This window comes from Cervus canadensis, chromosome 14, assembly GCF_019320065.1.
Source record: "Cervus canadensis isolate Bull #8, Minnesota chromosome 14, ASM1932006v1, whole genome shotgun sequence".
NCBI lineage: Eukaryota > Metazoa > Chordata > Mammalia > Artiodactyla > Cervidae > Cervus > Cervus canadensis.
Window position 1 is genome coordinate 43,742,257 of NC_057399.1, and position 24,117 is coordinate 43,766,373.

Sequence of the window (24,117 nt, forward strand, 5' to 3'; positions counted from 1 at the left end):
CAAGAAAAGGGCTTATAGAATCTGGGGTGCTTCTTGCAAAGCCAGGGCCCATTTGAACTTTAGTTTTATTTTTAAACATTAAACATTCAGGTAGGCATTTGCCTGATAGGCACTATAAAAAGTCAGAGCCTAAATAAACTAACTAACTTCCATGCCAGCTCAAGTCTCTCTGGCGAAGCTGGCCGTAAGCCCAGAGCGGTACTGAACTATATGTGTTTTGGTGGCTTCAGTCCTAGCAATGAAGGAATGAGGGAAAGGAGATGAACCCAAGGAGAACTTGGAAAAGAATGGAGAGACAGAAATGGTTTTAAAAAACAGAAGGACAGAGAAGAGTCCCACAAGAGGACTCAGGAACATGGGTGGGTACAAGCTCTGTTACATTCCAAGTCAGAGAAAAGCCGTAACAGCCTCATGTCAGTGGTTAGATGACGCCAAGCAACAAGAAGAAAAATTACCCAGATAACACAAAGAATTCAGGCAGACCATTCTGTGAAATGGATTTGACAGTAAGCGAGCCAGGAGTTGCTTGTGAGAAAGAGCAGATAAAGAAATAAATTAATTACCCCACACTGTAAAGATGGGGTTGCATGTTAAACACAGTGCTGCAAATAAGAGAGAGGAATGAATGAAAAAGAAGGAGAGCTAAGTTGCTGGATGTGCACATAATGTCTATCTTCATCTCTCAGGCGACGATTTAATGAAGGAAAACATTCCAGCACTAAGCCTTCCCAACCATGGAACCCAAGGCTAAGACTCAGAAGGGCCAAGTATACAGAATCTAAAGCTTAAGAATGAAAAACGTCACTTCATGACGAGAAAGGAACTGCTGAGTCAAAACAGCATTTATCCAGCTGCCAATACAGAATGGCCAGAAATATGCTGGTGCTTACAGAGACCTTAGATGATGCAGGATGCTATCCGTAGGAAGGTGAGAAGGACGAGCAAGATGCTGCAGGGAAAGAACTGAAGAGGAGGGAGGACGGTACTCTCCGAGTCATCCTAGGACAATGAGCCACAGGATCAGGATGAGAGGAGAGAAAACAGAAAAGGGTTAAGGTTCTGCTACTCACCAGGCTGACAGACATAGGAGATGACTGGGGATGCGGGGAGGGGGGCCGGAGAAGACAGCATCCTCCCAGGAGCCCGGACCTGTCCAAGTGAGACTCAGTATCTCTCTGCCTCGGGAGCTGGTCCTCTGGGGTAAGCTAGGGCCCTGGGCTCTGCGATGGAAGTAACCGCTGCAGGTACGATTACAGGAGATTTTCACAGCCACAAACAACAACAAAAATACCCTGTTTTTCTACTGTGAAATGTGGGATAAGAGATAAAAATCTCTCTTCCCTGGTGATACCCTGAGGAGCCTGATGGACCATGAATAATGCTAAAATTACACAGGCTCTTTCTAACAGAGTCTCAGAGGGCTTTACACAAAACATTTATTAATTCCCCCATCAGACAAGTAAGGGGTGGGAAGGAAATTTCCACCACCCTCTTTTTACTATATTTTTAAACAAGAACACTGAGGCCTGTCACTGTGCTCTCCTCTCATTTGATAAGTTGAATAGAATTGAAATGAAGACAAAGTTCTCTATACTACCAAGCTAGTGTTTCACTGGAAAAGCCGACTATTGTTTAACAGAGTTCATCCTTGTTTTACACGGGTTTTAGCACTAAAGTAAATGGAAAGGAAGTTATTTGCACCTATACCATGGATGGACTTCAAATTCAAGAAAGAAAAGTACCTAATTCGATTATATTCAGCGGCTTTGTAATCATTCTTGTCATTCCAGTTTGCTGGAAATGGAACACCCCAAGTTGTGCTCATGGGCATATACATCGCCATGTGTGATGACTGATGTTAAGTCAAATTTCACATATATGTATGTATATATATATGCCCAGAAAAACTCTTTCTGTCCTCAAGGCTCAATGCCAACTATCCTAAAGCCAGGTAATATGCAGAGAACTAAAACTTCTGTTTTAACCCCACTGGTGGTATCTTCTGAAGTTGGTCAGTTAGTTCCCAATACAGAACTTAGTTTGCTACATCTGTAAAATGGAAATAATTCTATTTACTGTGGTGGGTTGGTAAGGCTGAAGAAGAGGACACAGGTGAAACACCTAAGCAGACTGTAGGTACACAGAATAGGTAATGATACTTCCCTGGATACCCTGTTCTTCCCCACCCCAGCACACCATTCCCATCAGGGTTGAGAAGTTTGAGACAGGGACGGAAGGAATTTGGGGCATGCAAGCAAACCTCAAGTGTCAAAGGAATAATACAAGCAATTAGGGAAACTGAAAATTATACCTATTCAATTAGTCTCAATTAGGGGCCGGCTCCATCAACTTGTAGACAGCTTCCTAGAATGCTGTGCTGACAAAGATTATGAAGATGTGTCTGGGCTCTGAGAGACTGGCTTCCCAAGTCTCCACTGGGGAAAGGAGAGAGAAGAGACACATTTTACTCTCTGTCACTTCTGCCTCAGCCAAGGCCTTTACAATGAAAGGATGAGGCAATTTTCTGAGTTTACTTTCATGCTAGTGGCTTGACCTATGAATTAAAAATGAGTTTCTGATATACACTGCTATATATAAAATAAACAACAAGGACCTACTGTATAGCAGATGGAACTATATTCAATATCTTGGAATAATCTATAATGGAAAGAAGGTGAAAAATAATATATATATGTGTGTGTACATATGTGTGTATGTGTGTGTAGCTGGATCACTTTACTGAATACTAGAAAAACTGTAAACCAACTATACATCAATAAAAAGTGAAAGATAAAAAAGTAGATTTTCCAGGGAACTCAGGTGAATAAATTCTGAAGAAGCCCTATGGTTTTGGAAAAACCCAAAACTAAACAGCAAACTGATAGATAACAGTTGAAGTCAGTGGTTCAAGGCTCATTCTCAGTCTGGGAATGTTACTAGTATCACCAGGTAACTTATCTGAAATATATTTGAAGTCCCATCTGAGACCTGGAGCTTCCCTGATAGCTCAGCTGGTAAAGAATCCACCTGCAATGCAGGAGACCTGGATTCAGTCCCTGGGTTGGGAAGATACCCTGGAGAAGGGAAAGAATTCTCCAGAGTTCTGGCCTGGAGAATTCCATGGACTGTATAGTCCATGGGGTCACAAAGAGTTGGACACGACTGACTTTCCCTGAGACCTACTATGACAGACCCCATGCGAGGTAGAGTCGGGCCGGTTGGTTTCATGAGCCCTCCAGGTGATGCTGATGAGCTCAAAACTTAGAGAACCACTGGCCTAAATAAACTTGAAGATCAAAAAGAACTGGTAAAGCAAAAGTCTTCTTTAAAAAAACAAACAAAGTAAGAAGTAAGAACAAAGAAGCAAACATCAAGGCATAAGGTTTGGGATCTCAGAGAGTCGGTGTCAGGAAAGGAGACTCTAAAGAGAGAAAAAGCCCAAATGAGCAAGCCACTTCAGCAGCAGCGTTATGGGCAACTCCATGGATGCTGCAAACATGAGAAGGAAATAACTTGGGGACAGACATTAGCTTTAGCATTTAAACTAAAAATCACATTAAAAGGACCCTTGTCACGAACTCAATCACCGGGTTTGCACCACTCAGCCTGTCTCTCTGGTTTTTCACAGCAATCAAGAACAACATTGAACTTAACTCTCTACTGAGGGCACAGAGACAACTTTTCAACTCATGATCACCAAGAATTTCTTTTTTTTGGACTGGGTGGCATTATTTAGGAAAGAGTTCACTTGGGAAGAAAACAAATGCATTTCACTTGATCTTCATTCAGGGACAGCACAAAATGGGACAATCAATGGATTTTTTCCCCTCCCTAAATTTCACAACACTCAAGAGAAGCAGATGACTGGAAAAGGTATACGTGAGAAAACGGAAAGAGGAGTTTAAGGAATGAAACATGACAGAAAAACTTGTCACATGCCAGAGAGTGAACGAGAAAATATTACACCTACCCCTCCCCAAAATTCAACATCCCATGTTACTTCCTGGAATCACTTACAGTAAGCCTATTATGATTTAAAAGAAAAAAAGTTTAAGTTGCCATACAATGAGCACTTAAACTAGATTTAATGCACAGTGGTGGTCCAAAGAAGCAGACTGCTGTGGACTAGGCTCTTGCCCCATGTGACATGGGTTAGACTTCTTATGGAGAGTGAGCCTGAAGGCAGGCCAGTGGAATTCTGGGGTGCAGAAACCAGGAGAGCTGGCAAGAAGCCTTCACCATGACGCTGAACCCTACAGTTCAGCATGCCCAAGATCAATGAAGCAATGTGCTTCTCCTTGCATGCAAAGCTTGAACACAGGTAATGATAAGAGAAGAAAGGAAACGGGAAGGCAGATTCATCCCTGCTGCTCCCTACAGGAAAACCTTTCCCAACTCAAGCATAAGTCATACTGTGTGCTGAAATCACCCCTCCAAACCTGCTGAGGACCTCAAACTAAAAAGAGAAAATGCACAAAAGGATACAAGGTTGATTTCTGTGGAAGACCCATGCTCCTCCTACCTACCCCACCAGCTTCCCAACACTAGATCAACTGGGGTGAGGTCAAGGGAAGGTGAAAAGCTGTACACAGTACTCTGGACCAAACAAGTAAAAAGTGAGCCTAAACTTCCCCCACCAATGGCACCTCTCTGTTACTAAGGGTCTCAGGAAGTGGTGAGAAGACACAGTAAGACAGACTTCCTTACACTGTCCTTGAGGATCTTATAAGGTATTTTTTCAAGCTGAAATCCTTCACTCCTGAAATCTAAAAGAGGTTTAGTAGACAATAAGGAAGTAAGTAAAGTCGCTCAGTCGTGTCCGACTCTTTGTGACCCCATGGGCTATAGCCCACCAGGCTCCTCTGTCCATGGGATTCTCCAGGCAAGAATCCTGGAGTGGGTTGCCATTTCCTTCTCCAGGGGATCTTTCCGACCCAGGGATCGAACCCAGACATCCCGCATTGCAGGCAGACGCTTTAACCTCTGAGCCATGAGGGAAGCCCAGGAGACAATAGAACACTCGATAAATGATAAAACACATGGTTTTCCATTTTGTGTGTTTTCGATGTTCGTAGCTTCAAATAAAGGTAGAGTTATTTATGTCAATAACTTACCATAATAAGAAATGCTATTAAAATGCCATTTTCTCTCTACATGCTTTCCTTTCAGATGTCATGCTCTCCCCTGGTTTCATCTGCCACCTGTATGAGAACGATGCTCAATCCCTATTCCTTAACACTCATGTGCATTTTAGTCCTGCACTTTGAAGCTCCCACTTGAAATTTCCAAGTGTTTAGTTAACACCTCGAGATAAACAAGGATATGGGTTCACTGCCTACCCTTCTTTACTACACCTCTACCCTCTCTTTGTTGGGTTTTTTTTTTCTTGCATTGGTATCACCAGAATCCCATTAACAAAGACTCAGAACCATAGATGATGATGAAAAGCCTTCTCCTTATTTCCAAAACCCAGTAAATTCTGAAGGCCTGTCTATTTTCCCCTTCCCATCCCATCAGCTGTCCTCCCACACACTTTCCAGATCATCTCTCTCCATCTAGACCACTTCTAACAAGAGCATGCTCAGACCTTTGCCGTAACCCTTAAGTGATTGATAATGCGTTTCACACTCATCAACTAGAGCCATGTACCATCCCTCCAACTGTCGAACATATTCTCCTAGATGTTCCCCACGAACTACCAATTACAAAGTTCCTTCCAGGCCCTCTACAGCCTAGCTCTGCCCTGCTCTTTCAGCTTCATCTCTCCTCCTCGTTCATGACAAATTCTTAAGTGAAGTGAAGTTACTCAGTCGTGTCCAACTCTTTGCAACCCCATGGACTGTAGCATACCAGGCTCCTCCATCCATGGGATTTTCCAGGCAAGGGTACTGGAGTGGGTTGCCATTTCCTTCTCCAGAGGATCTTCTGAACCCAGGGATCAAACCCGGGTCTCCCACACTGCAGGCAGACACTTTACAGTCTGAGCCACCAGGGAAGCCTTAAATACTTAAGAGACAGTCTAATTATAATTAGACTTAATGTCTCCTGCCTATGCTCTAGGCTTTTCTAATTTGATATAGCTCTCATACTGCTTCTTTTGGAATACCCTCCCCTGCACTAAACTTTTTTGTTTAGTTATTGTGGGTTGTTTTTTTTTTTTTTTGACTGCACTGGGTCTTCCTCACTGGGAGCTGCCTTCTCCAGTTGCGGCAGGGGGATACTCTAGCGATGGTGTGCGGGCTTCTCAAGTTGTGCGCTTTGTCTGTCTTTTTTGAGAAGCAGACTCTGTAGCACGCTGGCTCAATAGTTGTCCTGAGGCATTTGGGATCTTCCCTGGCCAGGGATCAAACCCACGTTCCCTGCATTGTGAGGCAGATTCTTAACCACAGGACCACCAGGGAAACCTTCCACTAAACTTCTGAACATCTCTGTATTTCTGGAGGTCATTTCTTACATGAAGTTTCCCGATACCCCCAGGTAGAAGACATCTCCCTCCCCAGGATTCTACCACCCTCAAGGCAGTCAGCACTATACAACTGCAGACTTTAAAAACACTACATGTTTTTCCTCCTGAAGGGCAAGAACTTACTGGCTTCTCCTTGGTTTCCTCTCAATCAGCTTTTCACGCAGCAGATACTCAACCAATGCATGCAAGATAAATAATAAATACATCTCTTAAAATTCACAGTGGCACCAGTGACCCAATGTTACAAACAGAGTGATTCTTAACCATATCATTATTCCACCCAATCCTCAACAAATACCCTTAGGGCATTTAGGGGCCAGTAATTCCTATTTTATAAAAATTCAAGATGCAAGAAGGTTTCTATTTATGCACAGAGCAGTCTTCTGAGTGTAATTTAGCCTGTAAAGGTTCAGTAACTAATTCAATGTCACCCTGTTGATCTGTGGTATATTTCTGCTGAAATGATACTTCTCTTGCTAACTTTCCTTCTGACTTACTTAAGGATACCTCTAGAACCTTACTCTATCAAAGCAGTCTTCTACAAGTGAGAAAATACAGAATATCTCCTCTAAAATGTAAGTTTTAGAGATACTATTTCTCTGCCCAACAAGTTGTTAACAAATATATATTGGCACATATATCTTTTCATTTTAAAATTTACTAAGCTTTATAAGAAGTGAAAGTATGAAAACCTCCTATAATAAGCTTTTTAAAGAGGTACTGATTACCATAACCTGGAAAGAAAGTCATCAACCCATTATACTACCCTGAGATAAGAAGCCATTTCTAAGATGCAATGAGAACAGCTTATAGACAACTGGGGATAGACTTCCAGCCCCCATCAGTTTCTCCTTTGTTTCAAGCCAGGAGTAGGCAACTACAGCCTCTGAGCCAAATGCTAGACTGCTGCCCACTTCTATAATAAAGTTTTATTGAAACACAGCTGTACCTATTCCTTTATATACATATATATTCTACCGCTGTTTGTTGCTACAAAGACAGAATTGAATAGTTATTACAGAAACCTATGGCTTCTAAACTATTTACTATCTGGGCCTTTATAGAAGAGGTTTGCCAACCACTGTTCGAAAATATACAAAATTGTACCCCTTTTCCCAGGAACATCACTTTCAAGAAATCCCCCTTAGTAAATAAGAATACAAGTATGAACAAGAATGCCCATATTGAGGCACCACTCTTTGCAAATTAAATGAACTGGCAGCAACCTCAATGTCCAAAGACCAAGAACTCGTTAAGTATATTATGGCACAATGCTACACTAAGACTCCATTAAAAATTACGATGGATAGCTTTACTCACAGACATGGAAAGGTATCTATAACATGTCCGAGTTTAAAAAAAAGTCATAAATCCATAATCCTTTTATGTAATGAGCATCTATCCATACACCTGTATGTATATGTAAATGAGAAAGGATGACTAAAAAAGATGTTAATACAATGGTTCCTTGGTGGCAGCCATTCAGGAAGTGTGTACTCTCTTTGTAGTCTTCTTAAAGAGATCTTCACAATGAAGATGCACCCTTTATAAAAGCTGTTAAAAAAAAAGTTTAAAACTTAAAAATCAAAGTCAGCATGCTATGCTTAGGTTCTGCGTTATATAAAAAGCACACGGGTTTTCAGAAAATAAAGGGGGGGAGTTTATATTTTCTTTTCGGTTAGGGTAGGGCTTCTGGTGTTGTTACTGTTTCTACTCTTCCTTTTTCTTAGTTTTAAAGACAGAAAGGCTCTTAGGCTCACCAATAACCTGCATATCTATGAAGCTGCATCCCCAGTGTGACAACCTCCTCTGTGGATTGGAAAAGTCCCTTACCAAAGCATACATGGGTGAGGAGGAAGAGGAGAGGTTAAAAGAACAGCCCCTCCATGGAAATGTATTAATTCAATCAGTGCCTTGCTTCTGGGTTACCATAAAAAGGTTCATAAAGTACCCAAAAGCCACGCAAGATTTTAGAATTATGCTGCTCAATGACTGATTCTCAGTGAAGAGTAAGAAAGGGGAGATTTTTCTCCACTCTCATTTTCTTCAGCAAAACTAAGCTTCAGCAAGATTGGCATAAGTATTTTTTTAAAGTGGTTAACTGAAAAGGCTAAGTGTATACATGACGCAATTATTAAGAGCCCAGTACCACCACTGATAAAGAGATGCTAACTAAACACTGCATAATGCTTGCAAATTAACAACGGGAACTACAGAAGAAGAAATCGCTAATAGCAAACAACACTGCTCATCCTCTCTGTGCCAGACACTTCACAGGCATCAATTCTAATCCTCATTTTAGAAATGAAGTAACTGAGCTTCCAAATCACATAAAGAAGAGATAAATTCAAGTGCAAACACATCTGGCTAGAAAACCTAGTCTCTGCCACCACGCTGATAAAATAGGAATTTAATTTCTAATGAAGGACTATACAAAATCCCAATATAAATTTAGCAGATGAAAAACCTTGAAATTCCTGGTTTATAAAGATATTACAAAATTACCATGTTGACTAATTTTTATAAGCAATTTATTTAAAATACTGTTTTTCAACATATCTGAGTTAAATCTACCCATATTCTCCATCCTTACATTTACTTGTATATGCTATACATTACACAGAGCACAACTTTTTAATATTGTCAAACTCAAATCTGTATACATTTGTAGACACAGGCTCCTGTTAAACATAAAGTGGTAACTTGTTCTTTTGTGACTCTTCCCACATTAAAATTACTTCATCACTTTGGGTTGAACAAAACCTGTGCCCTGAAAATTAACCTGTGAAGAGCTGTACAATGATATAGCTTTTTTTTTTTTAATGCTAGTATTTACCCCACACTATTTTTCTCTTAGATATGTTCTCTTTTCCAATTAGAGAGAGATTAGCCTTCCTGTGAATTCCCCATAATTGCACCTCCAAATACAAGATGGTAAACGAACCCTTTAACTCCCAGACTACTTGGGTTTGCTATGCCTCCTTTTTAGAGGGTGTGGAGGCATTAGACTCTAGTTTTTCTAAGCAAGTATTCCACAGATCAAAGATAGATCTTGGAGGCTGGACCTTTTTCTTCTAGAGCAGGTCTAATTTTTATCAGTTCTGAATGTTGGCTTCCTTGTAAAATTTAATTTGAAAGGAAAAGCAAAAACTGGTGGGTTTAGCAACTATCTTCTATTTTTTGTAATATCTGACTTAAGTTATAGACGAATGAAGAATGTAAGGAAAAAGCAAAGATTCTGGGGGTCAAACTTGCTGGATACAGATTTGAGACCTTTACTTCTTCATCTGTAAAATGAAAATAACTGTACATGCCCTGAATGCTTTGCAAGAGTTGAATAAGATAAAGTGGGTACCACCCCTAGCATACTGTGTGAGCTAGGAGGTAGTTATGAAATGATTAGTTTTTAATCCGTCTTTTACTCTTAGCAACAGGTAAAAGTGAACACTAAACCAAATATTTATTTTAGATCTAAAGATGCAGTATGTTCAAACAAGTGTTGGTTAAAGGAAATGAGATGTCAGGCAAACTAACAATGTTAATCAAAGATCATCTATGACAATATTAATGTACTACACATAACACAATTACTTTTGATAAAAATGTAATCCAGGATTAAAAGACAGTGAGAGCATCATATTCTGCTCAACAAATAGTTCCCAAGCCCTTAACTACACTTAAGGCAAAGTGCAAGACTGTGAATGAAGATAAAATATTGCCCCAATATACATATAGGTGCCTTGCTATACTCTTCTGTTTAGTTCTACTAAAAGGTGTAAATGCTATTTGCTTTAGTGTGACCCTGATTCCATGAATACAAGTGCATATTCACAAAGCCAGGGACAGAGACCAGGGCACCTGTATAATGGAACTTTTAGCTCTACTACCAAGTGCTAACCATAATGAGTGGGCTTCCAAGGTGGCTCAGCCGTCAAGAATCTGCCTGCCAATGCACGAGACACAGGTTTGATCCCTGGGTTGGGAAGATCTCCTAGAGAAGGAAATGGTAACCCACTCTATATTCTTGCCTGGGAAATTCCATCAACAGAGAAGCCTGGCAGGCTCTAGTCCACTGGGTCACAAAAGAGTCATACACAACTTAGCGACTAGGCAACAACAATGATAATAAAGCAAGAAGCTTTGATTCGAGGGAGGGATTAGAACTGATGATTCAAAAGTAAATAGAATGTAACAGAATTTGCCAGCTTAGCTTCTAGTCTTTGGTTATCCATAACTGATATTTCAGAAATAACAGCATCATTCTGACATCCAGGAAGGTCATCCCAGTAAGAATTTTGCAGAGTGGCGAAAACACAAGACTAATGGATGATACAAAGCAATTCTCAAAAAAAAAGAAAGAAAGAAAGCTGTCTGCCAATACTTAATATCTCCTTTCTTATTGATATTTGGTGAAATTAAAACATTCAAATTTATCCCTCTTAAAAAAAAAAAAACAGCTTTCCAAGGGACACCTGCCTCAAGACAAGCTCAAAGAACAAGATCTACAGTTTACTGAACACCTACTATGTACCTGAAGTTCATGGGTGTTGTCTCATTTCATCTTCCTGACAAATTTTCAAGTGTTCTTTTCCCCATTTTAACAAAAGAAAATAAAAGTTAGGGATAAAGTGATTCACCCAAGGTCACAAGATCATAAGTAAGTGGCAACATGAGAATCTGAACCTGGGACCAATCTTTTAACTTCTCCACAGTTCTCAATCCCCACCAGAGAGTTCTGCAATGTCAAACAATAATGCTGGTACAATGGGGAGAGAAAAATGCTGAAAGAATAAGTATTAATATTTTGTAAAAGTTTGATTTTTTTAAGGAAAAAATTCTAAATCAACTTTAATTTTCATGTTAAGGAGACATGATACTGGGGTATTTCCATTCTTTCCCTCTTGGATTATAAAGGGGCAATTTTAATGAATTGAAATTTGGATACAACCACGACATCCTTTTTATAATCAAACACTGCTTCCATGATCAGGATAACAAATTTTGTTAGATAATCTAAGCATATACGATAGACTTTTTTCCTCGATTTGGCACTGTTGACAAGTTTTTCTACTTTTTAGGAAAAAGAATTTTGAAACTGGCTAAAGGGAAAAAGAAATCCAGCACAAAGTTAAGTTTAATGTTCCTCTGAAAAGTACACTTTAAAATTGGAAACTAGAAACAAAAATCATCAAAAGAAAACTTCCATCACTACCACTTGATTACATTCATCACTGAAAAGAATCCTTAAAGTGAGTATTCTCAAAAATATCTAATGAGTTCATCTAAAATTTGAAGTGCCAAGTCCACACATCAATCTTGATTTTGCCATAGAGTTGACTGCATGTTGGTTTAAGACCTCCCATAAACAATATGAATGTATCTGTTTACAAATAATAAACCATCTATGGACAGCACTAATCAGATTAAAGTCAGGAGGTCTATCTGGACAAAACCATCGTTTTATAGAAAAACATAAATCACATACCCACAACTTTATAAGTAAGGCACACCACACACTCACAATTTACTGTTTTATAGTATATTCTTGACTTAAATTTCTGTTACATAAGATTCTAAAAAATAACTTATCAGTGGAAATCTATCCTGGCTTAACAACTATAAAAAGTTTTTCCTTGCATTCATGTGGTAGTTGTCAAAGTGTGCATGTACACACAGGCACACACACATTCACAACTCTATGTATGTCTTATATATCAATTACTACTAAGGAAGAGAAAAATGAGCCATTACAAGAACATGGAATCAAAGCAAGTATTAAGGTTTGCAAGTGAAGAGCAACAGGCCATTCAAACCTAAAATGCAAACTAAGATGATATGTTTATTTAGGTAAGCCCAAGACAAGTTGTATTTCTCTTATTCACTGGGAAAAAAAAAATCAGATGCATGAATATTCTATGAAGTCCCAATGCAAAATCAGGAGGCATTCCATACGTCCACATTTTAATCTGTTATAAATTAACCTGAGTCAGGTCAAATCAGGAAGCCACCCGACAGCTACATTCAACATGCACAATTACAACCCACGTCCAATCATACACACCCTGAGTAAACGTAAGCCTCAAACAATTGGAGCAGCGAAGGACCAGACTAGAGTTTTCCCCAGAGAGGGACCGGCGGGGGCAATTGGCAAAATGGATACATCCCAGACAATGGCAGAACCTGAGCGTGCCCTCCAACCCTAAAGATGCTCACGTGGTTGTACAAAAGTCTCTTTACAAGATCCGCAGCCCAGATGACCTGCATCTCAAACTGCCCTCTTTCCAGAATTCCTGGTTTTAAATCACACTGGAAACGTTTGGCTGCGACTGAACTAGAATGGTTTGGTTTCTCCCTTCTGAATGCCAAGGAGAAGGAAAAAAAAAAGTGCCATACTTAAGTTTGTTTTGTTTCAAACTCTCTGTCCTTCTGCATTCCCAAACTGTATCCCTCTGACTAACAGAAACCGTTATTAGAGAGAAAAGGTTTAAAAAAAAAAAAAAAAAAAAACCACCACCCACACACAGCCCCCAAAGCAGCCAGGGAGAAGGAATGAGGGAGGCTGACTGGTAACATACGGTACCATGAGCTGCAGTGGCCTCGCCGTCAGCGCTGCGAGGGGAACTGATCGCTCCTGGCCTTCCGCGCACAGCGAAGCTCAGCCCAGGGAAGGGGGGGACAGGGACGGGGCGGGGAGGGGGCAGTTTATACAAGCGGGCAGCTCAGCTCCTTTCTGGCGCATTCCTCCTCTCTATCTCGCCACCTCTGTGCCTGGGTCCTGTCGTGGTTTCTTCAGCCGGTAATTGTCCGGATGGCAAGACTTTTAAAACGGTCACAGTTGAGGAAAAAGCGAAACCCTTCTAAGTGACCATCACAGCAAATCAGCTTCACGCTGGTGGGTAAAATTTTCCAAGGGAAGTGTTCTTCTGATAGTTCCTGAGTCTCTAAGTCCCCCCCGCCACCCCCGCCCCCACCGGCCGCCACACACACTCCCCTAGAGGGCTAAATGCACTGTGGCAATAAAACATTCATGCGACTTGGAATTTTAACACAATGCCATTTCCCTAGTTTAACCTGAAAGGAATGCACTAGTCACAACAGACTACATCATCCTGCCATTAAACCCTGCCAAGGAACCGCTTTTTTGGCCCTGCCGGGCCAGCTTTGACGGGAAAGGAGTACACAGACCCACACTCTGAGCACAGAGGGGCCACCTCTGCTTCCTCGGCCGGGCCAGCAACACCCTGCTCTTGAACGTGACCCCTGACCCCTCGCATTGTGACCGCCTTGTGATGCGTGTGTCACTCTGGCACTCCCGCGGAGCCACACACTGTGCAGGCCGCCGGCGGCTCCCTCTCGACAGGACTTGGGCCGGCGCCAGAGGGTTCTCTCTCATTATTACTGCTACTATGGACGGGCTCCTGTGGAAGGGGGGTGCGGGGTGAAGGCTACTGCCTGGTGCTGGGGAAGGGTCTGTTTCTCTTTTCTCCTTTGTCTTACGACTTCTTAAAACACAAACTTTGTATTTGCATCCATAATTAGGCTATGATTACTGACAAACGGGTTTGCTTTGGGGACAACTTATCAAAGCTGCCAGTTCTTCCTGCATTTAAGGGACATTTCATTTAGACTTACAAAACACAAAAACAGAAATTATTCTGATTTCTCCAGAGAATTTTAGAGAAAAAACTCAAAGGTGTTGAACATGCACACTTAACCATTTCATGTGGCTGAAGTACTACCACACAAGGAACAAGGAACAAATTAGCTGTTTGTTTTTTTAAACTCTAGATGTATTGATTTATTACTTGTGCAGAGCTCAGAGCTGTCTGCCTTCCAAGGAACAGAAGCGACAAACTAAGGAACAAGAGAAAATAAATGTGCAATGAATGAAAAGTCAAAAATCACATTAAAAGTTTTTAAATGTTTGAAGTAATTTTGGACTCTGCGGTGATGCCAATTTGGTACTGTATAGCCATTTACAAAAGTATTGATTTTCATTAATTTTGAAAGTTACAAGATATTATAAGTTTGCCCCTCCAACCTCTCTTTTTCCCTCTATCCTCAACTTCACTCTCACTACTCAAGTATGCCTTCCAGATTTTTCTACTTTTCTATTTTTTTTTTTTCTTTTTCTGATCCTTAACTATTTTCATATGGGGCACTTTCACTTTCAACCTTGCCCTACTTTTTTGTCTTCTAATTTGTCCTCTCTACTCCATTCAGAGGCCATTCTAAGAAGCTAGTCCCTCCTGACCCTGACCCTGACCTTGACCCTGAACAATAGCCAGGTGAACTGTGGTTATCCCTGCAAAAAGGCAGAAGGTGTTCCAGCCTTCATCTCCTAGAATGAGGTCACATCCCCTTCCTACAGCAAGTAAAGAACATCTTCCTTCAGAGAACACCCTAAAATACAAAATAATGATCGCTACGCAGGTTAACATGCACACAGAAAATAAAGCCAAATTGTCTCCTTTAGCGTAATTTTTGTCTCCTTAGTAGATGGAATTAGTCTTAAGCCCCAGTTAAAAGACTTTTTTTTCTTCCTTTTCTTTAAACAGACATTATCATGCCTTGAAGAGTCATTCTAATCCCTTCACCTTAGCCAAACCATGCTAATTCTAGCTAGGAGGACAGCAATTAATTTAAAAAAAAAAAAAGGAATTGACTTGGGGAACAGGGGGTGGGAAATCAAGCCAACAGAGAAGCAAAGATTATCAAATCCTAGTGAAATATTTCCATTTCAAAATATAAATGCTGAAATCAGACTGTCATTTTAACATATATAAAATCCAGCAATAAAGATATCTGATTTTTTAAATGATCTGACTTATTACCAAAGTATATTCAAATCCAATTTTTATGTTACAAGTGGGAAGCCTAGTAAAACTGCAGACAGCACTACTTAAAGCAATGAAACTAAAATTACAGAGGATAATTTCTATTTAAATTCAGGCAGATACACTTTTTTGCTCATATCAAATCAATCAACACGATGATCTCAAAGCATCTTCGACCAGTTATCTAGAGAAAGAAAAGAGTCAAGTCTGTGATCATGCACATGCAGCATGTTAAACCTCCCAATTGTGATGCGGTTCCTCTGAAAACCTCAGGAACTTTGAGACACACTGCTAAAAAGAAGCAATAACCCATCCCTTATTTCTAAATAAAAAACTGTCAACCAATTTTATAATCTTAATACTGCTATAGTACAGTGAGGCACCATGAGGAAGTCATGTTTTTATATCAAACGGTACCAAATAAATGGAATCAGAACACTACCGAACCTGTAAGAAAAGAAAGTTCTATCAGTAAGTTTATTGGATTGCATAAAGTTGCACCAATGCAAAAGTTTTACAGAAACATTTTGGTGGGTGTAAGCATATGATCAAGTCTGTGATAACCATCAATAATTTTCTTTACCTTTAACTTAACCAAAAGAAAATTTTACTGTGTTAAATGGCATTTGGGAATACAAATTTTAAAGTTTTGTAAGTTACCTTTTAATTTCTAGCAAGCAAAATAGGTGAGATGTTTCTCACCAACCCCTATTAAGATGAGCACAAACAGGCATGTGTTAATCTATTAAGAGTCTACTTGGAGCTATTGGATTTGCTAAGTCATCCACCCCTAGCAATCCCTGCCAGGGTCCCACCTCACACCCCCTACAGGCAGTCAGACTTTAACCCTCACAGGCAGTCAGACTTTAACCCTGAGTGAGGGCAACCCTCAGAGGCAACAAGATGAGCCGAGAAAGGAAGTGTGTGGATGAAACAGGGAAGGAAGGAAAAGGAGATGCAGAAGGATGAAACCAGACTGAAAGAAACGCAAGCAGCAAAATGGAAAGGGAGAGCAAAGGGAAAAAAGAGATGGCTGGGGAGAGAGAAGGTACAGGAGCCCCACGACACAACAGTGGATCTAGCAGCTGGCCAGAGATGCTAATTCAGCGCTTTAACAAATCAATGCCACTTGAAAAGTACAATGCGAGCCCTCACTGGGTAGATGTCAGGGGACTGAGAAAATGCATTCTCAAGTATTTCACATTAAGAGGGAATAATGTGTTAATTTATAACTCTTCACCCTATACACTTGGATTATCTATCTGTGTCAGCGATTTGACTTCTTAAATTTATCAAAAAGGCACGCAAAGGGAGGCAGCTCCGACTGCACCACCGGGAGACGGAGGTTTCGGAAGAGCCTGTCCTGGGTAGTCCTGCAGTTCTTTTCCCTTTCCTATTTGGGCTGACAAGTTGGGGGCGGGGGGGGCGGGGCGCAGGAAGGAGTGAACATCTGATGGCAAGGTCTGGGGAGGAGGGGAACCCCTAGTCCAGTTGCTAACACGACCCAAGGAAAGGCTTTGTGGGCCTGTGGCTGATTGCATTAGGTACCATCCGTCAAAAGTGACACAGAAGAGAAGGAATAACTTGAATCAGCAACCCCGAGCTGCCATCATCAGAATTTACTTTACGGAAACTTACTTAAGTCTCTCAGCACACCCAGCGGAAGAGAAGCTGCTGACAATCAGAGTGTAATTAAACAGTACTTTTGAAACGCCACCAGAGTCCCATAGACAGAGCTTATCAACATAGGAAGGGAAGGGAGGGCTAGTTTATTTTATTTGGTTAGTTTTGAGACAGGGAGGGGAGATGTAAAAGAACTGACATTACATCCCAGCATTTAAGAGCCTAATGTTTCTTTCTTAAGAAAAAAATCTATTTTATTAGACATCAGATTCTTGGAATTGTTTCCTAACTGTTCTTTAATGTAAATTTAACCAAGTTTTAATTTAATGATAGCACAGCTCCTAACCTGAGAGAAAGGCTTAATACTTTTTGCTGCCAAATTTAAAGCACTAGCAGACTTAAGTCATCAGAGTGCAGGCATTGTCAAAACACAAAGGCAAGTGTGTTAAAAAACTGTGGAATAAATAGAAGAGAGTAAATTTCAAGAAAGTATTTGAATTACAGTGACAGCCTTAAAGATATGAAGGGGGCACCTGATTAATACATAAAAAGGGAAGAAAATGACCAGATTGTAATTGCTCTGAGTTTCACTTTAAGATTGTTTAAATGACACACAGCACTGTTTTAAAGTGAGCAGATATTTTTATTTGCTACTAGTACAACTGCAACAGAAACAGATATTCTCTTATTTTCAGGACATTCACATGTAAATGAATGCTGATGAATGGAAATGAGATGCTATACATGATGGGCAACCTGCAACATTCAGTTTTAAAAAGGCAAAGTTACCTCACTCACTGAAGCTTGAATCTCTTCCTTTCTACACTTAGGCACCAAAAGAAATGAAAGACAATGACTGACCTTCTACCAGTTTCTATTGGCTAAACACCACCCTCCAGAGAGACTCGAGATGGAAAACAAACGTTCTTTCAGTCTCATGTTTAGCATCTCTGCTATTACACAGAATTACACAGCTACTTCTTTAAACGAGTATTTGATTAGAAACTGAAATTATAAATACTAGAAATTTGACAGCTGCACTGAGCCAAAGGATTAAAATGCCCAAAAGAGTGTGATTACTTAACGAATGTTTTATTTCTTTCAAAGGAGATAATTAATAAGGAATTTCCTAGGTCAAGACCATAGAGTACATTACTTTCCCTTTTCATATAATCTTAAAACAGACAATATATATTCTGAGTACCATGTCTGCAACAGCAGAGCATCGTATTATATGCTTTTCAGGGGCTTCTATGCCCTCAGAGTAGGATTTGTCCTATCCCTGGTTTTTGCATGAATTACCATTACTGTCTGTCCCATCCATGCCACCCCCACATAAACTACCTATTCTTATCATTATGGTAACATTAATCCTCTCCCCTTTCCCCTCCCCCACCACACCCACCTAAGGGGTTAAAAGACTTCAGTACATTTGTGACTTGTCAGTGACATATAATACCCGGGTCCTTCATGCAATCAACTTTTACTTGACATGTATTTGCTCATCACAGGACCCGCATTACTACTGGGAAAATGAAGAAAAACCTAAATTAACACTTGACATTCAATATGGTCAAGTCCTTAATTGGCTGGGCTTCCTGAGAAAGCAATTTTCTATTCCCCAAACTGTTCGCGTGTCATGTGTGGAGTGCAGCTCTTGGCCATCACTGCTGTCCCTCGCTCCCTCTAATGAGAGCAGATGAATTAGTGCTACGTGACACGATTTGAACAGGGCTTCCTCCTCTTCCCCTCCCCCCAACCTCTCTCCTATACCAATGACAGCTTGTGTGGCAAGGGAAAGAAAGAGAAATGCAAGAGCAAAGATTCCTGGAAAGGATGATCATTTTTTTAAATGAACCTTAAATGTCTTGTTGAAACTCCAGAACAACAGGGTCATTTCATGGTGGAGGTGGGGAAGGGGGTTGTTACAAAGATCAGGGGAATTATCTGGCTATGGCTGATTTGGGTTGTATTAACTTCCAGCATGTTTCTTCCATTCCTGGCTAGTTGCAGTATTAGATTGCACTGGTCTAATTAAAATGGAATTTACATCCACTTAAAAAAAGTTTTTTTTTAAAGGTCTGGAGAATGGGTCAACTAGAAAAAAAAATGAACAGCATGAAATGATTATTATTCTAAGATAAACATACCTCTGGGTTAAAGAAAAAGAGTCTTTTCAACAAACGCCTAAGTCTTAAGAACCTACAACACAAAACTCTTATCACTATACTTTGCTTTCAGATACTGTTCAGTACCTGAACTTCATGTTCATCATCTTATTTTAAATCATTGCTGTTTGGTTCCCTTCCTTTGATTGTTGAATTTTTGCAACAAAAGCTATTTGAATGCTGATTTCATCCTATTATTTTGGAGAGGGGGGAGAATATAGTCTGCTATAGATGTGCTTATTTAGCTCAATGAGAAACAACTGAATGGATGCATGACAGGAAAGTAGGACAGAATTTGCTTGGTTCAAAGATACTGAAAGGTAAACTGAAGGGATTTCTCTGTGCCTTTACTTACTCGCTTTGAAACCAAAGAAGAAGTGAGTTTAAATGCCTAAATTGCTCACCCAATCCAACAAGGACCAAACAGAACTGGAGGAGGTAAGAATATATGGCAAATCACACATTTGAGAGAGAAGTTAGTCCAAAGTACATGCATCATGTAAAGATAATGATTTACTCTTTACTCATTTTTATTTAAATGACAGCTAAGGCAAAGATACTACCTGTGTACTAGAAAGTATATCAAGATTGTACTGGTATCACAAAATCAATGTAAGCATGCAAAATACAAAACTCAAGTCTCAAGTGCAGTTCCCCTGCCTCAAATAAGTAGCTTGATCATTTATTAGTTATTCCTCTATAATTCTGAATAGAATTGAACTAATATTTCAGTAAGAAAACTCTGAAGTGCATTTGAATACACAAAATATGGTGAAACCCAGTTTTATACTGTTTAAAGTTATTACCTAAAACCAAAAGAGCTCTTTCCATATTTTATATTCATGGGAAATAACATGAAAGGAAATGAACTTTTATAGCATTTCTCTTAAAAAACAGTCAATTCACAACATGATTTTAAATACTGCTACACTAACAGAAGACAAGCTGTAACGTAAAGAAACTTTCGGGAACACCTTTAATTTTCGAATTTGTTGGAACAGTATCATTTCAGAAAATGCAAAAACTCTCAAAGATGAGAATAATTTAGAAATATTTCCACTGAAGCAAAACAATGCAATGGACACCACCTACCCCTTTCTGGTGGCCAAAGCACTGATATTTCAAGTATTGTTAAAGATATCTTTTGAAAATATACTTGAGATAGCTTGTGACTGGGCATTCTATCAGGTGTTTATAAGAAATGGATAATTTGGTATTCGGAAAAAGCAGCTCAGTCAAATACATCCAGTTAACTGCTAAGGTAGCATTATAATCACTGAGCAACAAAGGGCAGGGTATTCTGCCAATAGCTTTAGGGTGACCTTTGCAATGCTGACTAGTCCGTCAAGTTCCATCTCTGAGATGCATGATACCGACAGGGGTGGTTTATTAAGTGAGGTAGGAACTAAAGACCAGCAGCCTCCAAAAGGGTAGGCATTTTACATAGAGGAAATGAAGAATTCCTTTCCCCAAGAAGAGAAGCTAAACACCAAGAGATCAGGCTGAACAGCCCCATATTATTTCCCAAAGCATTAGTAGCCATCTGAAGTATAGAAACTATCAAGTATTAGGACAGTATTGGGAACCATCAACATCTTCCCCCACACTCCCCTATGTTTCTAAAACCTGTAAAGAAATTCCAACTGGGAATTGGTAAAATAGGATCAATGACCTGAGCCCTAGGAGTAAAGCTGAAAAAGAATGCTGACTTCATTGTAAAGCTTTAAACAAATTGTGAGGAGTCCTGTCTTATTTGGGGGTACTTTCCAACCACTGCTAACAAGATAGATTAACGACTCAGGAGGGCAACGATCAGCAAGATGACTGCACTAGACTCAAAGACTGGATCACCTGTAGGGAAGTCAGCCTTTTAGACTCAAGAAAGTCACTTCTTGATTGAAGTTAACTGTGACTATGGCAGAGTGGCATGCTTAAACTTGATATTCTTTTAGGGATGAGCAGACTTTGAAGTTCATAATAAACTTGAAATGGCTCTGTGGAATGTTAAGTCTTAACATAGATGGTTGGTGCCACTATCATGCCTACACAAAATGAAGTCAACCTAGAAATAACTGCATTCACAGCTCCAGGGTATTTAAAATGGAAGGTTCTCTCTCCTCCCTTTTTTTTTTTATATTTTTTATTAAGAATTTTACTTTGAACCCTAAGAAGAAGCTGCACTGAGTTTCCAACTTGTTTAGCATAGCTCAAATTAAAATACTTATTCCGGTTTAGAAAGGCATCATGTTTGCCACCCACCTAGTTCATGTTACCCTCACATTACACCATTTGCAAGAAGTATAAACACCGAGAGAAAGAAAGGACTGGTTTCAAACAGCCTGGCACGTGCAACAATAAAACTGCTTCTAAAACACAAGACACAAACATTTTATAAAAAGGAAGAGCATCTGAAGGAGTACATTCTTTTATCCTCCATTCTTCACCACCCTCTTTACGGCAGTGCTTCCCTCCCCAGTATTAACGATTATTTTATCTAATTCCCAGTTGAAAGGTTTCTGAAAGTGGTAAGTCACAACTGTGTTGACGCTGAACTTCTTGAACATGGCATACCGACGTCATTCTGCCACCCTGGCAGATGCTTTGTAACAAGCCGCACCAGTCACTTGAGCTGAAATACCTGACTTACTATATAAAACAAACTGTTACTCTCTGGTCTCTGTTCCAGCTCAGCTCTTCTCTGCTGTTTTGGAAGCAAACCAACAGCTTGTTATGTTTACATCAGCGGTGACTCCCTTCTGATTGGTGCCCGACACTGACGGCGATGCTGTTCCACAAGACCCTAGACGGAAACTAGGCACATGGAGGTGCCATTTGCAGAGATCATTTTAACAAGATGTTGTTTCCTGTTCCCACGAAAATCAATAACAGGATGACCTTCAATTTGAGATTCAAACCAATTAATTACCGGTTCTGTTGAAAATGATGGTATTTGCCTAGAGAAATTCAACTATGAATGGATTATTTTATCTTCAAGAGCCCCTTCAAAAAATTTACATAGGCATTGAAAACATGTCTTATAAGTGATGTTTTCTAGAAGCTTGTATACAATATTGGCCTTGTATGAACTAGCATAGGTAAGTTTTCCCCTTGTGGTTCATCTCCTCCCTGTGACATCATAGTCAATTGCCTGGTAAATTACTGCAAAGATTCAGGGCCAACGATCCACTGCTTAAAGGTGAGATAAAAAGCTCTTTAGAGTTGAATTCAACTTTTCATCTACATCAGTTACTGACACAAATCATGGAATTCTTTTCCAAATCTAGAAATCTCCCCTTTCTTCCCTAGAATTCTAAAATTCTTACTTTTCAACTTTTATTAAAAGCCTCTATTTTTTGTTTTGGTCACATGTGATTTTTCTTTGTATGTGGGTCACAAGAAGAAAAGCTATACATCAAAATGATCAGCACCAGAAATATATTTACTAAACTTTTTTTTAATTGTTAAAAAAAAAAAATGAAGAATTTGGTTCATCCCAGTGGGGAATTCCCAAGATGAATGTTCACATGCAATGAAACTATTATCTTCATCCATTAAAATACTATCTAAAACAGAGGTTTCTATCTGGCAGTCACTAGGCTGAATAAAGCCTACAGATGAGTTTTGTTTGGACCACACACTTTTAAAAATATTTGAAAACGTTGCCAAGATTTAAAAATCAGGAGAGTCCACATAAAAATCTGGATTTCTGACTTCCCACTAAAAAGGAAGGGAGAGAGAGAAGAGAAGGATCTCACAACACTGGGCCTGCATCCCCACCTGACAACAACTGTCTGGAGCTGGGGAGCTGAAACCTCACTGTGGTTCACACAAGGTCCTTCTGATCCACTGCAATCCCCGTCAGATTCACTCCCCTGGCTTGTTACTATCTTACTTCCTCGTGGCCCTTTTGGGCAACTCTTGATCTTTAAAAAGACATAAAACTCCAAAGAGGGTTAACAGAGTTTGTGGGAAAAAAGGAGAAGGGTATTTCCTCTTTCTTGTTTCATGAGTTTGCATAATGGAAGATGGTGGGTAGATTTTTCAAAATACAGTTGTTCAATCAAACATTAAGTGCAAAGCAAACTGCTTTTGATAATTAAAAAGGAAAAATTTAAAGCAAATCTAAAACTGATGATCTCATCTTTAACAGTGGTTCAACAAAACATTTACACTGGTTTTCAGTCAACCACATTCTTCCCTGAAGCCCAGCAAAGGTGCTCAAGTCAATGCTGTTACCCGGATCTACATCCATTTTGCTCCTTCACATGTTAACACTTCTGTACTTCCTTTCCAGAACGATCATGTACTTAAGTGAAAACTGACCCTAATGTGAAAATAGAATACATCTTCAAGGTAAATTTCAAAAGTCAACATTTAGGATGCATGAATATTATCATAGGAAATACTCGTCTTTACTGGCTCCACATGTATGCCACAACCTGACATTTATACTTATATTAAATAGACATTATTGCAGGTTCAAATGACCCAAAAGTCATGGCATATTTCTTTAAAAATGATTACCTAAAAGCAGATGTCTATGACAGTTACAATGCACATCTATTTTGCTTTTTCCCTTAACTGCAAGTAATTTCAAGGAGAAAATCTTTCTATTTCTCTATTTCCAATCAACCACAAGAAGATAGTACTTCTATCCATTAATAGCTTTTACAAACAAATTAGAAATACCCTATTTAGCAAAGGAAAGAATCTTTTTGCTTCATCCAAGAATATCAACAGACTATGTCTGAAGTACTGTACAGTTCAGAATGCATTAAATATGCTATGACTAGCCATATTCCAACTTATTAAAAAGAAGAAAATGTAAATCAACTTTCATAGAGTGTTTCCAAGTTATGTTTCATCACTGGACCACATTCTTGAAAGATTATTTTTTAATTAGGTGTTTCCTTCCTAAAAGAGGTGTTTTTCTTTCATTCTCACCTTAAGAAAGTAACCCTTGAACACATGCCAAATTTACTTCACAATTAGACATTAATCCCCAAATTCTCTTGATTCTTAA

General features: G+C 39.6%; 1 protein-coding gene across 14 annotated transcripts in view; it reads right to left on the bottom strand.

Moving 5' to 3' along the window:
• The window catches only part of BNC2 (basonuclin 2), a 470,337-nt gene that overhangs the window by 284,190 nt on the left and 162,030 nt on the right, over positions 1-24,117 (bottom strand). Inside the window, exon 1 of one of the 14 annotated variants that reach the window (XM_043486713.1) lies at positions 13,047-13,423. The exons of 12 other annotated variants lie outside the window; for them this stretch is intronic. In XM_043486713.1, the coding sequence (XP_043342648.1) occupies positions 13,047-13,049 (3 nt within the window). In that variant the 5' untranslated portion in view covers positions 13,050-13,423. Of the gene's footprint in view, positions 1-13,046; positions 13,424-24,117 lie in introns of those variants that run through there. One more of the 14 variants, XM_043486716.1, reaches the window with a different exon arrangement.